This window comes from Malaclemys terrapin, chromosome 1 (genome assembly GCF_027887155.1).
Source record: "Malaclemys terrapin pileata isolate rMalTer1 chromosome 1, rMalTer1.hap1, whole genome shotgun sequence".
NCBI lineage: Eukaryota > Metazoa > Chordata > Testudines > Emydidae > Malaclemys > Malaclemys terrapin.
This window is the reverse complement of record NC_071505.1, coordinates 314,751,855-314,768,083: the sequence shown is the minus strand read 5'-3', so window position 1 is coordinate 314,768,083 and position 16,229 is coordinate 314,751,855. Positions and strand designations below refer to the sequence as shown.

Sequence of the window (16,229 nt, the reverse complement as noted above, 5' to 3'; positions counted from 1 at the left end):
GAGAAAGACCTGTTCAAGATGCTAATAATGCCTGCAACCCCCAGAGTACTACAAGCTCCTGATGAATCTGTCCTGAGTCTCCTCCATGGTTCCATATCCCGCAGGTTAATTATATGATTGGGCTGCCTGTGCAATTGGGACTTAGCAGCAACTGGACATGGCAAATCTGTTTCCTGCAGTCCTCCAACCCCATGCTGATTTCCCTTCCCCTGCAAGCTTCCACTCCAGTGCAGACAAAGCTCCACCCCGTGAACAACTCCAATCCCTGGAAGCGGCAACAAATAGAAAGGAACACAAACAGGCAGCCAGGAGACACACAACAGTAAGGGGGTTTATTGTTTGAAATTGGTTGCCCTGTTTGCCTTGTTCATGCACTTTGTTAAAAGTTTTGGTGTTGGTTTATTACTATTGTTTTCATGTGCTAACAGCAACTGGCCTACCTGGCAATGACTTAATACTGTACTTTTCTAATATATGTTCAAAAATAAGGTTTTTATTTTGCTAAGAAATTGTATTGCCATCACTGCATCACATTACATAATGTATGCTTCAAATAATTAAGGTAAACACATAAGAGACAATTGGGAAGATATATGCAAACACTATTTCTCAATACATTTCTCTACATCAATCCTCCCGTAAACCCAGTCCCTGCCAGTTTATAAGCGCTCATGTCATTCATAATTACAATGCATAGCAATCCACCTCTCTCCCTACATTTAATTGCATGATGTGATAGCACCTCATTTATGTAAGGACTGTATAATCACACTCAAATATACTATTCTCCCTATTTCATTGGCCCATGAAAATCCATAACATGTGAGTACAGAGCATTCCTGCCTTATATTGCCCAGATGAATCCTGCCCTAGCTGTGGCAGGTGCACTTTCTGGCTGAGTGTACAAGTTCAGCAATCCATTACTGTCATAGCTCCATTCAGGGGCAAATGGCTCACCTTTGGCTTCACAAAGATTATGAAGAGCAAAGCAAACCACAATAATGACACTGATGAGACAGGCATCCAAATCGGTCTGTAAACAGCACCATAGACTCAGACTTTAAGGTCAGAAAGAAGAGACCATTGTGATAATCGAGTTTGACCTTCTGCGCACAGGCCACATAACCTCACTGACTCACTCCTGTGATAGATCCATAACCTCCGGCTGAGTTACAAAAGTCCTCTAATCTTGATTTACAGACTTCAAGTCCATCCACCATTTACTCTAGTTTAAACCAGAATAGTGACCTGTGCCCTATGGTGCAGAAGAAGGAAAATACCCCAGGGTCTCTGCCAATCTGACCTAGGGGGAAACTCCTTTCTGATCCCAAATATGATGATCAGTTAGACACTAAGCATGTCCACAAAACCCACCAGTCAGACACCTGAGAAAGAATTTACTGTAGTAACTCAGACTTTCATAGAATGTCAGGGTTGGAAGGGACCTCAGGAGGTCATCTAGTCCAACCCCCTGCTCAAAGAAGGACCAATCCCCAGACAGATTTTTACCCCAGTTCCCTAAATGGCCCCCTCAAGGATTGAACTCACAACCCTGGGTTTAGCAGGCCAATGCTCAAACCACTGAGCTATCCCTCCCTCCATTTCCCATCTAGTGTTCCATCTCTGGCTGTTGTGAATATTTACTACTAGCAGTTGCAGACGGGCCATATGCCATTGTAGGCAATTTCCTCAAACCATCCCCTCCAGCGAGACATTCAACCACCAGTATGCACCTGCTGAAAGCCTAAGTGAAGCTTCTTTTGCCAGGCCTGCTGAGATCAGTATGTTTGTCAGTAGCCAAGGCAAAAGGGAGCACACAGGGTCCCCCATGTTAACAGTGAGAACAGTATCTCCATTTATAACAGTATCATTTAGTGGGAATAGTGTCCCAACCTGTCCATGAATGTAGACTCCCAATCATCAGAAAACATTGGCATCATGAACTTTTCCAGTGCAGCCAATGTCGGTGTCCATAAATCTGCCTGTGGGGTCCATAAGGGTCTACCTAGTAACGGAGTAGTGCCCTTTGCAGTTTATGTAATCTTGGCACGAGGAGGGCAAACTAGGAGCAATCCTATCAATGACCCCAGTATAATTTGGAAACCCCATTCCTCAAAACCAGGAGTTACTTCAGGGATATTGTTCATGCCCACCACTTTTGTGGAAATCACATGCCTGATTGCCTTAGAAACGTCCACAACCATTTTACCCTTGACTGACTTTCAAACGCCGAACTAGTTCGCAACAGACCTGTAGCAGTTTGGGGTAGCCAGCTTCCACTCGGTTACAGCAACCTGCTTCGGGCCATTAGGGATGCCCTCATGCATGTCATATAATGCTGGAGGGTTGGGGCATGCTGCTCACAAAGCTCCCAGAAATGTAGCTTTCTTCATGGGAAAGTTTGGGATTCACTGCTGGTCATCCCAGGTCTGTATGACGATGCGATCCCACCACTCTGTGCTTGGGGCCCGGCACCAGGTCAATGTAGGTGGCATCAGAGGCTACACAAAGTCACGAGCAGCATCTGCTCCATTTTTCTGTATCCTGTATCGCCCTCCTCCAACAGGTGCCTTTGGTAGGACAGAAACTGCTACAGGAATGTCCATCTCATGTCATGGCTGCTCTGCCCATTTGCTGGCGTAAAAGTGCAAGCAAAAGAAGCTCTTCAAATGGTGACTCCTCCCTGCTGCTTGATCCAATTGCTGTGAGCATGCAGACCCAAAAGACAGCTCAGCAGGATCTATTGAGAACCTGGCAGGCTGTGATAACCTCCTGTAACATGCAGGGTGGACAGTCAAATTTTCCCACACTGCACCATGAACCAGGGGCTAGAGCAACAGGAAGCCTGGCATAAACTGCTTTGATTCAGCCTGCATACTGCAGTGTGGATGTTGAAGCCGTGGGCTAAAGGCCCTGATGCAGAAATTCTAAACCTATGGTCAATATGCAGTGTTGAAGCTTAAGTGCTGGGCTTGCAAACCCAGGGTTTGTGGACTCAAATCTCATTAACCCTAGGCTTACACTGCAGTGTACACATACCCTCTGTTGGCCACCCGTATATCCATTTATACTGTAAAAATAAATGCCACATATCTATTTGAACTGTAATTTAGCTATCCATAACAGGGTAGCTGGCCCATTAAATGAAACTGGGCTCAACTCTCCTGTTCCAGTCCAGATGCTCCCAGCTGGACCAATTAATCAGACAGGGCAACACCTGGGGGCTAGAAAAGGTGAGTCAGAGCAAGCTGAGTCAGTCAGAAGAAGGGCCCTAGGAGATAAGAACTGCCAGAGACAAAGTGGTTCCTGCAAGAAGACTGAAGGCAGAAAAGCAGAAAAAGGGATTTTACTGGCTGCTGTCCCCCAAGCCAGAGAGCCTGGGCTAGAGGAGCAACAGAGGGAGATGCCTGCTGGCTCTATGCTGGAGTGCCAGAGCCCAGGGACAGAGAGGGCAAAAAGAAGGAGCAACAGTAGAGGGGCTTATCCACTGACATCTTCTTGCTTGAGAGCTGGACCCAAGGAACAGTGAGAAGGGCCAGGGGTGTTTGAGGGATGCTTTCCTGGCAAGAATCGTCCTGGCAGAGAGGCTATGGGAGTTCCCACCGGGAAGAGCTGAGTTGCAACCCCAGGTGGAAGGACTGGGGATGGCGGTCCTGGAAGATGGATGGAAGAGGACAGATAAGGAACCTAGCTGTGATGGAAGACACTGGGGTATGGTGACAGCAAAGACTATTTGTTCGGAGGCGATATGGATGATGTGTTGGGACTTTTGTTAGAGATTATTGCATGATATTTTGTAATAAACTGGACCCCGGGAGAGGTGATATTTAAGTCAGAGTCTGAAGTGGAGTCCTTTAGGTTACTCATGAGGGAAACTTGAGGTGAGGAGCCACTTGCAGGGCTGTCCTGAGGCCACAAGGCCTACCACATAACAGGAAAGTAAATTTGAAAGATTTTCCTATGAAAGTGATATAACTAAACCTTATATAGCCCCAAAAAGTGAATTTACATTATATTCAATTCAAATATCAAATTTAAATACTAATTATTAAAATTCACTATAATCTTCCAAAATTTAAGATAATTAAGAAAATGTTAGGATATCAACACTGTTCTACAATCTGAAGTCTACTGCTTTTGGATGTATTCTATACCTGAAAAGATTTAGGAAGATATGCTAATTATACTCCCTTCCAGCATAGATTTTTATTTTGTTGCATCTACACTATTTACCATCATTAGGTGTCCAATGTAGTGTTATCCTTCTTCTTCTAGGGCTTGGAGTCCTGTATGCACATACTCTGAAGTCTAACCAAAAATAGCTGGTGGGGAAAAAAATTGTAGAAGCCCTCTTACTCTCTGTAAATGCTAGAGTCAATTAAACCTAATCTTCTTAGGCTATGAAATGATTAACAGTTATGTAACCATGTCTAATTTTAGTCTCAATGCTTCTAGTTTAGGTGAAGATCTGAGAAAATGGTATATATTTAAAAATGATTTTGATTCAGTTTTTTGGGAAGACTGGAAAAAAGAAGATTAAACAAATAATCTACTCTTTCAGGATGTTGAGGTAACTAAACCTTTCAAAAGTCATACATCCATTGATAATCATCATCTTTTGTGAGTTAAGGGCCTGATGCAACTCCCATTGAAATCACTGGAAGATTACAATGAAAACTGGATCTGGAGCTAAATTCCATGATGCCCAATAGAGTTGAGAATGTAGACGAGTACAGGCAATGCTGAATAAATAGCCTATGGGCAGGCCACTGGATCCCAAATATAGCCTCAGTGGAAAAAGAATGCTAAATTATCAAACAGAAACTATTATCAATCCTAGATATTTCTAAAGTACTCATCATCTTAATGTCTTTAAAAGTCCTAACTCCAACTTTTCATTCCAACTATCTGGCCTAATAATGTATAAAGTGATCAAACACTCCCACCTTTCAAAAAATGGCTATTACCACTGAAAAGATGAAATTCACAGTCGCATGAACATGATCCCAGAAGGAGACTTAGTACTGAGAAAGTCCTAAGAATTATCCAGCTAGGTTCTATTATTAAATTCATCTGTGATAGAATCCAGTTGACAGTTGTGTGTGTTCAACATTCGAGCCAAACAATCTATTTTCCATCTAAACACAAAAACTGAAACTGAGATCCCCTCTGGATTTCACTGGGATCTGCAGCTGTGTTATTAGAGGTGGTAGTGAAATATAAAATACAAAATTCTTCTTTATAAACAGGCTAATACACTAAAGCCAAACACAGTTTGGCAGAGGTCTTTTCTACTAAGTCTTTCAAAGTCGAAACAATGTATATGAGCTTCATGACTGATTATACATAAGATCCAAAGATAAAATTTATTCTACACTGGTATGAAGGTTCACCTAAAAAAAAAAAAAGAGATCAATGAATGTGTTATATTGCCCAGGCTCACACATTTGCAAGAATTTGTTAGATCCTCTGAATTCTACACATTAGACCACTCACATTCCAACCAAGACATTATAAAACAGAAGACAGCTAAAACAGTCATAGTAATATAGGTAAAAAGAGAGCTATAGCATAGTATTAGCAAAGTGCTCTCTAGTTATAATATTAAGTGCCAATCCATGAGATGCTCTACAGTAATTAAGGCACCAGTCATGGCTTAGAGTTAACTCTAAAATACATTACAACTAAAAATCAACAAATACAGAACAGATAAAAAGTTAGAGTAGTCATTCAGTGGAAAAAGAGGTCCATACAAGGATTTAATACATGATGAACTTGGAAAAAAATATTTTTTTGGTTGTTAGTTGGCTGTTTTTAAATTGAGAGCTAAGGTGAGGCAGATGCCCAGAGAGAGAGAGAGAGAGAGAGAGAGAGAGAGAGAGAGAGAGACCTTCCACAGCTTAGGACTGGCCACAGGGAAACAAACAAACCACATTCTAACCCCAAGCACAACAGTAGGACTCCTAGAAGGAAGTAGATGTCACAGTACATATTTTCATAAAGATAAGTCTTGAACATAACCATTGTTTAAGCCATTCAGGCCTTAAAAAAAAAAAAAAAAAAAGGACAAACTAAAAAGAAGTCCATCCACCACTTCAAAAGCAGCCAATGAAAAGCTTGAGGGAAGGTAGTATAATTCTCATAATGCTGCTCAATACTGTGTGAAAGTGTGTTCTTGCATTATGCATTAGTTATTAACAGTAGGTACAGTTAATGGCAATTTATAGAAGGCAATGCCAGTGGATTTCTCCAAAATACAATGGTGTACTGTAACTCCCTTCCCTAAGGTGTTTATTTCACTTGGTATTCCTCCATGGATTTCACATTCTCCCCAGAGGTCTGCTGGCAAAGCCCACGACAGTAAATTGAGAAGTTGAATATAAAAAGTTCCCATAAAACTATTGCACCCCTTCCTAACAGGAGTCCAGATTCTTCTCTGAGATCTGGTATTCAAATTTTCCTTGTCTCCAAGGGAGAGTGCCAGCACTTCTAACTCCCTCCAGTCTCAGCTATGAGGGAAGAAAGCAGTTTATATCCTACTTCCTCCCTTCTTCTCAGCAGCCCTGGGACTACATTGCCCAGGATTCTCTCTGGCTAGCCAAGGCAGAAGGGAGCCCTGCCCACCCAAACTTCAAGGTTCTGGTCCCAAGCCACAGACAGAGGTAGCAGCCTGGATTCTCCTCAAGCCACTTGCCTCCCAGTTGCTTTAGTTGTTCCATGGATCTGGGTTTGCATAAAAATCCCTGTAATGCAGTAGGATGGCCCCCGAGACTTCCCTCCTCAGTCTTAAAGGACCACTAAACTCTCATCACCCAGGTGGGAAGCTCTACTGAAAGCCCTATTAAGAGAATCAAAATAATCAAGTCTCACTGGGGGTCACAAGTCCATGTGTTGTTGTGGTATTTTCCTACATTTAACACACAGCTCCCAGTGGAAAGGGTGTAGCCATAAAAGAAGACAACCTCCTTATATTGACAAGTCTGAACCAACAGCAAAATTTCTTATCGATCTAATGATTAACAGAGCTACATAAGGGCTATGTATTATCATAATTTATTCATTCCAATGGCTGAGTACAAGGCAGAAATAGCATTCAAGCTCCCATTAAGTATAGAGAATAAGCAAACAGGCCATTCCATGTCAATAACTTGGAGGATGAAGGGACAACTAGAAGCCACTTTATGGATGGTAGAGGAGAGCCTTAATGTCCTACTAAAACTCTGGCAGAATGATTCAGTGGCTAAATAATATTCTCCCGATAATATTCTCTCCAAAGACTATTGGAACCTTTCCAGAAGCTGAAGTTTAAGGGTTAACCAGTTTGTGTCCCTCATCTCAGCAGGAACAGGGATGAGACCTGGCCTCAATGCAAATGAAGTGCTAATCAGACTATTAAAAGTTTGTGCTTGCCTTCCTATCGCATTTACAGTCCCAAACCACAAATAAGATCCAAGTTATTCCCACCAAGGAGTCAAGCCAAAAGACATCCAGGCCAGTCCTATGGTGCAATGGAGGCCATGGCATTCTAAATTGACATGCAAGTTTCATTACATTGTTGCTCATCACTCCCCCCAACCATAGCGACTTATCACTGCTCACCTAAGCAAGCCTTTCCCTGCAATCCCCTATACAGGGTCAATCCAATACACATTAAGTCAATGGAAGTACTTCCACTGACTTAAATAGACAATGAATCAGATACATGAGGCATCTCTGAAGTCACTTTTCACCATTATGTTTCACCTGAAATATAGAAACTCCAGAAGCACAATCCCCCTAACACTGTGCTGCAATTTAGTTCAGTATTGTCAGAGTAGGGCCCCCAAAATGAAACACTAATCACCACTTTTTGAAGTACACCTCTACCTCGATATAACGCTATCCTCGGGAGCCAAAAAATCTTACCGTGTTATAGGTGAAACTGCATTATATCGAACTTGCTTTGATCCACCAGAGTGTGCAGCCCCGTCCCCCGAAGCACTGCTTTACCGCGTTATATCCAAATTTGTGTTATATAGGGTCGCGTTATATCGGGGTAGAGGTGTACCAAGATTTTTATCTTGGACGCTTGCCCATATACAAGTATTAAATAGGTCCAACCTTGATTATTAGCTTATGAGATCTGACAAGATCACAGTCCAGGGAGCATTATGGCTATTATTATTATGTCAAATTCTAGAAGAGCAAGGAGGCATCTACTTACTGGCTTCGGCATTTTTCTCTCCTTCTCTGAATTTCTTGTAAAGTCAAAATCTTCTGCAAATTCTTTTGTCCCCGTCTGTTAAAGACAAATGTAGTATGGTTGTTATGCAATTAATCATAGTAGAGTTCATGTACATCATAGCAAATAGTACAAATTCCAACAGAGGTAAACAAATAAGTAGTCTACCTGCCCAAAACACACTTCACTCTGAGGTTGATCACTTAACATAAAAGCAATTGGGACATCTGGTAAAAACAGCAATGTCCTTTTACCAGAACTAGAAGAGCAGAGTGCAAGCAAATTAGATTCATTTTATTAGTTTTCTGCAGCTGCACTGTAAATGAATAAAGAGACAATGGTGATCTAAAATGCTTTAGTACTCCTTTAACAACTTTGATATCACAGACTTAATACCAAGGGTTCTAAAGATTAGCCACTGTTTAAAAATTTCTTTAAAGTTGAAAAGTACTGCATAAGAGTTAAGTATACCTGCGCCACCAAAATTTGCACATTGAATTCCTATGCTATAATTTAATTTGTCGACCCTAATCAAGCTTTGACAGTGTGCAAACATGGAGAGCCAAACAGGATTTTTTAAATTAAGATATCCTTTTAAAATCTATTTAAGGAGGAATACCCTGTTAATTTTGTAACCATTCAGGTGCACTAATTCAGGTATTCCCTTTTCCAAACAAAATGAGATGTATATAAGTCGAGGTAAAAAGTGAAATCACACAGAGTGAGCAAAATCTGCTCTCTGAATTTTACTTCAAAGCAGCAAAGTAGTAAATAGTGTCACTTGCTTTAAAAAACAAAACAACACTTTTTACTGTAGTATAGATATAGCTGTAAAAGCATTTACTTTTATTGTGTTCTAGAATTTCAATTTAATTCTTCTGTACCACAAGAAACTTGCCTGCATTATAGCATTAGATCAGATCGCATTGTTATCTAGCCACCTTCTCCCCCTTGGATATAGCATCATTTGTAAAAGTTAGTCGTTGCTATGACCATTTTGTACAGGTTGCCAGGGAGTACGGCATCTTCCACAAAAACAACATTCACTTTCAGTGCAGTCGTATTCTGAAAAGTGAGTAAGAATGTGCTCACTACTATTGAATGTGGTGACTTGTCTGGGCAGCAGGAAAAAGAGGACAAGGTTCCTTTAAAGGTCCTACTGCATCTGGAATACAAGGGAGGCAGAAGGGCAATGGACTTACCTAAGTGGAGTGGAACAGGACATGGCTGGACCAGAGAGGGACACTGACCCACCATATGCACCAGAGGAAGGGGGAGATCTTTATACTCCTGTATTCCAAAGGGAACTCTTTCTCAAACACTGATCAGCAGCTCTCCGTCCCACACATGGGAGCAGAGTAGAACCAAGTTTTATGATCTGCTGTGGGTTTGCGCTAGTCACCTCGGGGGAGGCTGGGAAAGAATATTTCCCTCACCACCAAATTGGTTGAGAAAGGTTGTGGTTTTTGCCTTCTCTACAGCAGGTCGGGGACCCAGTGAGGTAGGTAAGGAGGTTAGATTAAGATGTTGCAATTCAGTAGGTAGCAGGCTTGTCACATGTCCAGTGCAGATACTCATTACAGAAAAGATAGAGCTCCCTAATAAACAGGAATTGTAAGTGAATTTAGGGGGAGGCATCCCCTCAGGAATCCAGAAGGTGGCTTGGGGCTCCTAACATCTGCTACACAGGGAGACAACCCCCCTTATTTCTAGTCCCCCTTAACTCTAGTATAGGGAGGTGCAGGGTCCCAGCAACAGGATGGTTGGGAAGGAGGAGGGACAAACTGAAAATGAAAGTTTTTTCCAGATTTCATAAAAAATACAGAAAATGAATAAAAACAATTTTTTCATAACAGTTTTAGTTTTCAAAGGAAAAAGGCCCATTTTTCATTTGAAAAAATATTAGCTAGTTCTGGTAATGATAAGTTTCTGTTTATTTCATTTTAAGCTAAGGAAGGCTTCTAACGTGGTACTGCTGGAACTAGTCTTATTTAACATATTCATTTATAATATGGTAGAAGGTATCAACCGCACATTATGAACTCTCCTCTGTGAATTTCAGTAGACTTTAAGGTTACCAGAGACCATCATGGTCATCTAGTCCAGTGGTTCTCAACCTATTTACTACTGTGGTGTGCATATGCAGTTCTGTGTGGTATGTGGGTCACATCCACACACACACACACACACACACACATCCACATCTATCTATCTATATACACATACACACACACTACTTGTATGGCCCTAAGGATGTCATATGGGCTGCACGTGTGCTGATCAGGCCGCTGGTTGAGAACCACTGACTAGTCTGACCTCCTGCATATTGCAGGCCACAGAACTTCACCTACACACTCCTGTAGGATGACCATAACCTCTGGTTGAGCTACTGAAGTCCTCAAATCTTGATTTAAAGACTTCACATTACAGAGAATCCACCATTTACTCTAGTTCAAACCAGAAAGCGACCTGTGCCCATGCTTCAGAGGAAGGCAAAAAACCCAGGGTCTCTGCCAATCTGACCTGAAGGAAAATTATTTCCTCACCCCAAGCTGACTGAGTAGAGTTGCAAACACCATGAAGAAATAATATATGGAGGTCCTAGAAAGATCAGAAACAGGAGCAAGAAAATAAAGGGCAGAAAATTGCTCGTGGATTGCATTCATTTCTCAGATTCACATGATCTAAAAGGCTGACAAAATTGAGTGAGTTCACATAAGAGCAACAAAAGAATCAAGGGGCTGAAAGGACTGATTTACCAGGAAAGAACTTTACTATTTATATTTAGCTAAACAACAACTAAGTCCTTGATACAGAAAAGCAGTTAAGCACACATGCTTTAACTCCCATTGATTTCAATGACACTATAAAATGTGCTTAAATGGTTTGCTGAATTGGGATCTAAGAGGAGAAGACACAGTAACACTAAGTAGGGAGATTAATTCAATATGATACATGGGGAAAAAAGAGAAAAAGAAAACTAAAAAGTTAAGACTACTGATATTAGTTTAACCTAGTCTTCAAGGAAGACATGCATGATAATACCTGCCAATGAAGGTTTGTTCCTTGCTTACACCATGTTTACTAGTCATCTAATCCAATTTTTAGAAGTCACAAATTATGAGATTTCCACTATCTCCCTAAAAATACTATGCCACAGCCCAACACATTTCACCATTGGCAAGTTTTCTCTCATACACAGCCTAAATTTTTGTGCTTGGTTTTTGTCTGTACATCTTTTTAGGCTCCTTTGTATCATACTAATAATCTAAAAGATTATTGCAAGTTTTGAACAGACCTGCCAAGAGAATCTCTTGCACTGAAATTTGTCATCTCAGCCAATCATAATTAAAGCTGCGAATCTGTCATGGAAGTCACGGATTCCGTGACTTTCCAGGACCTCTGTGACATCTGTATCGGCTGGACCGGGGGCCACCTGAGCAGCTAAGGCATCCCTTGGGCCAGCTGCACCGGCCGCTGCTGGGGCAGTCTCAGGCCACCTCACCCTCCCACCGCAGCAGCAGCAGAAATTTGGCTGTGGGAGAGGGCTCAGGGCTGGAGCAGGAGGTTGGGGCACGGGAGGGGTGAGGGCTCCAGGCGGCGCTTACCTCAGGGGGCTTCCTGGAAGTGGTGACATGTCCCTCGGCTCCTAGGCGGAGGCATGGCCAGGCAGCTTTGCACACTGCCTCCACCCAGAAGTGCTGTGAAGCCAGCACTAGGGGAGGGGACAGCACACAGAGAACCCTGGCTGTGCCTCTGCCTAGGAGCCGAGGCACATGTCACCGCTTTCAGGGAGCCGCATGGAGTGAGGTAGGGAGCCTGCCAGCCCCTCAACTGCCCTCCCCCAGCAGCAGCAGGGGTCCCAGGCCACATGCTGCTGCCTGGCTCCCCCCTTCCCCCCCCCCGCAGCAGCTGTGGTGGCCCCCAGGCCACACACCCCCTCCAGAGCATCCACGGCACCCCTAAGCCGCTCCCTGCCCCAGAGCACCCAAGATTTAGTCAGGGGTATACAGTACAAAGTCATGGACATGTCATGGGTCATGAATTTTTATTTACTGTCCGTGACCTATCCATGAATTTTACTAAAAATGCCTGTGACTAAAAGGCAACCTTAATCATAACTAAGCAGTATATAATTTAACAGGATTCAGAAAGTGATTATTTATCAATCATTTGTATCGCAGTAGCACACAGAGGATTCAATCAGGTCAGGGTCCCACTGTGCTAGCTGGACACTGTAGTTTAATGACAGCCCCTGCTCCACAGAGCTTTCGAACCTGGTTAACTTTGCAGAGTACACAAGTGACAAAGGCAAACAGTGTTAAACTCTTTTATGCATTTCTTCTTTAAATAGTATACTGCAAACATCTAAAGTCACAAAAATTAGTCACTGCAGTTTTTCTTTAAATTTGAATTTGATACCTTCAAAAGAGGTTAAAAACAACTTTGTCAACAATATGCTTAAGAGAACTTTGATAAAAAAAAAGATTTTAGAAATATTTAATCTGCCTCAATATCTCCATAAAACTGTAGAGGGCTGCAATGACTCTCTGTAAATTACATTGTAAATTTCTCTTTCGAATTTCATTAAGAGATTGAGAACACTACAAACTTTTGATAGCATAACTATGTTAATCAGGGGTGTGAAGAGATGTGATCTCTAACCATCATTAAACCCCTAGTGTAGATGCAGTTATAACAGAAAACTTTTGTCCATATAGCTTATTTCATTTGGGGGAGAGGGGCAGGCCGCAATAACCTATACTGACAAAAGTACAGTTTTGCCCGTACAAATTAATCCACAACACTATCAGCCTACTGCCAGTATTGCTGTAATCACATAGCTCTACCAGTAAAAGCGCTTCTGGCGTAGATCTTGCCTAAGGGTAACATTTTCAAATGACTTAGGAGTTCATTTTCCAAAGTGAGTTAAGCACTTTTAAAAATTTTACCCTAATGGTTCGTGTACTTTGAAAGTCACAGTAATATTTTTCTGAAAATGTCTGTTTGATCCCACCATATTTAAGTAATCTTTGTATTAATTCCTTCTCTTAAAACAAAGAAGCCAGATCAGGATTAATGTTTTCACATTTAATGAGGGTCAAACCTTTGTAAAGATTTTGAATCCAACACAAGCCACCAGAAAACCTACTGATTTATTGCCACATTTTAATAGAATGCTATAATAAATTAGATACAGTTCTGTAACTGTGTAACGTAACCACAATATTATAATGCTATGTAAAACTCAGATACTATGGAAAGGGCCATGTACCTAGACATTCATTTTTATAAGGTCTGATATTAGACCATTTCTTCCTTTAACACGTTCATAAAATGTTTCATTTAACCTTTGTTAATTACCATCTTAATGATGGAAGAAAGAAGGCACATACACACACTACACGGATGATGTAGTTAGCTGGTATTTTATTTTACATTTAAAAGCAACAACAAAATAACTTGGGACCAGATCATCACTTCTTATGGAAGTTATTACAGGAATGGGCCAGAAGGAAAAAAAGACTATAATGTCACATTTTCAGAGTTGCTGACATGTTATTTCTTTAGAAACAGGATAGGGAACTTAATCTCTGAAATGCACTGAGCTCCCCAGGTTCAGTGAACATCTCCAAGGATCCACTGAGAACAAGAGCAGCAGGGGACTTCAGAACTTGCTCAGAGACATACGGCCAGGCTCCTTCTCCTGGAGCCTGGCAACACAGCCCTAAGAAAACCATCCACTCCCCCAATCACCCAAAGTGGAGAGGTTTTCCCACTCAGGCTGCATTATTCCGCACCAGATTCCCCATGGAATTGGAATTGGCCAAGGGCTCTAAGTACTGCTCTATCTCCAACTCTCCCCATCCCACATGTAGACACCCAAACTCCATGATCTCATAACTGAGTACAATATTAAGAAATATTTATGCTTTAAAATTGTGTTAGAGTGATCAAATAAGCAGTTGTTCAATAAAGTGCATCCTGTCCAATTACTGACACTAATTATTGTTACAATAAAGCAAATACCATGCAAATATTTGAACAAAGGAGATTCAGAATCAGTGTCATACAGCATATTAGAATGGGAATCCCCTTTTGCCATCTAAGTGTTTCCAATAATATCACATTTAGTGTAAATAAACATTTCAATTTTATAAAATAAAATACTTAGGCTTTGGAACAATTTATTAATTCCATGTACTTGCTTATAAGTTCTCTAAACATCCATGTAAACACTGAATTGCAGAATCCTTGAGAAGGGTCAGAAAAGGCCAAATTATTATTTGTTTAGATTTCCTTCACTTTGCAAACTACCCACTACTTTAATCCAATAAAGGCTCATCATCTACGTTTCTCAATATGGACTTGAAAGAGGCGCCTTTAAGATGAAGGGATAGTTCATGCTCCGTGACTATTTAATCCTTCAGTCCTTCAAAACCATACTCTACACCAGTCATCTGGACCTTCTGCAAAACGGTCAACTGTGTCTACATCACAAAATCAACCATCTGAGAATTCTCCAAGAATGCAGACTCTTGATTAAAAAAGGATATCCAACTACAACGGTCAGATTTTAAGTCATTAGCATGTATCAAAGTTTCTATTGTAGCCAACCAAAAAAAAGTATTTATCAAAAGCTGACAAATAAAGCTTTCTTTCTAAAATGACAACACAAAATGCTTGATGCCAAATTCTGTCATCACATATTTTATGCAGCAGCTAGTTTCCAAAAGAAACTTTTATATACAAAGCTAAAAGCCTGGGGTAAAAAGAAGTGGGAGACTTGAATAGGATGCCTGCTTGTAAGAAGCAGGCATCCTATTCAGAATCAGAGTCCCTGTCTGACAACTTAGGCACTGCTTCTCTGAGCAAGCAGTTTCCTCAGCAGGTCTATTAAAGGGTAGTTGTTTACCTACTACTGAGCACAGAAGGTGGGAAATGACAAAGGAAGTGGTGAAGCAGACTAATCTGGTACAAAGAGTTTTCTGTGGGAATTATGCAGCAAGAGTTCTATTTTATTTAAGTTCTTATTATTGAAGTATCTAAGCACCTTAGATCTTGGAAGAAGTTGACTTTCAATAAATCTTGGAGCACTGGGTTAGTTCTAGAAGACTGGAAGAAAGCCAATTCTTAAAAAGGGTAAACAGGATGACAGGGTAATTATCGGTTCTTGGCTATTTAACATTTTTATCAACAATCTAAAAGAAAACAAAATCATACTGATAAAGTCTGCAGATGACAGAAAAATTGGGGAAATGACAAATGACGAAGAGGACAAGTCACTGGTATAGAGCAATCTGGATCACATGGTACACTGGGCGTAAGCAAACAACGTGTGTTTTAAAACAGCTAAACGTAAATGTATACATCTAGGAACAAAGAATGCAGGCCATACTTATACGACAGGGGACTCTATCCTTGGAAGCAGGGACTTTGAAAAAATGTGGAGACTGTGGTGGTTAATCAGCTGAACACAAGCTCCAATGTGATGCTGTGGCCAAGAGAGCTAATGCGATCCTGCATAAATAGGGAAATCTCAAGTAGGAGTAGAGAGGTTGTTTTACATCTATATTTGGCATTGGTGCCATCGCTGATGGAATATGGTGTTCCTTCTGGTGCCCACAATTTAGAAGGATGGTGATAAATTGGAGAGAGTTCAGAGAAAAGCCACGAGAATCATTAAAGCAGGGGTAGGGAACCTTTTTTCTATCGAGGGCCACTGACCCACAGAAAAAAAAAAAAAAAAAAAAAAAAAAATCACAGGCCACACACAGCCCTGCGGGGAGGCATGGAGCCTCCCCCACAGCGAGACAAGCTGGTGCTGCGACTCCAGCCCTGGGGGAGGAGGAGCACGGAGGCTCAGGTGGGGCCCAAAATGAGGGGTTCAGGGTGTGGGAGGGGACTCCAGGCTGGGGCAGGTGGTTGGATGCAGGAGGGGGTGAGGGCTCCAGATTGGGGTGTGAGCTCTGGAATGGGGCTGGGGATAAGGGATTTGGAGTGCAGG

The 16,229-nt window shown here is 41.6% G+C and overlaps 1 protein-coding gene across 1 annotated transcript in view; it reads right to left on the bottom strand.

Annotated features, from left to right (window-relative positions):
* Window positions 1-16,229, bottom strand: part of RDX (radixin) — a 95,595-nt gene that overhangs the window by 68,207 nt on the left and 11,159 nt on the right. Inside the window, exon 2 of the mRNA XM_054015513.1 lies at window positions 8,204-8,278. Coding sequence (XP_053871488.1) covers window positions 8,204-8,215 — 12 coding nt within the window. The 5' untranslated portion in view covers window positions 8,216-8,278. The remainder of the gene's footprint in view (window positions 1-8,203; window positions 8,279-16,229) is intronic.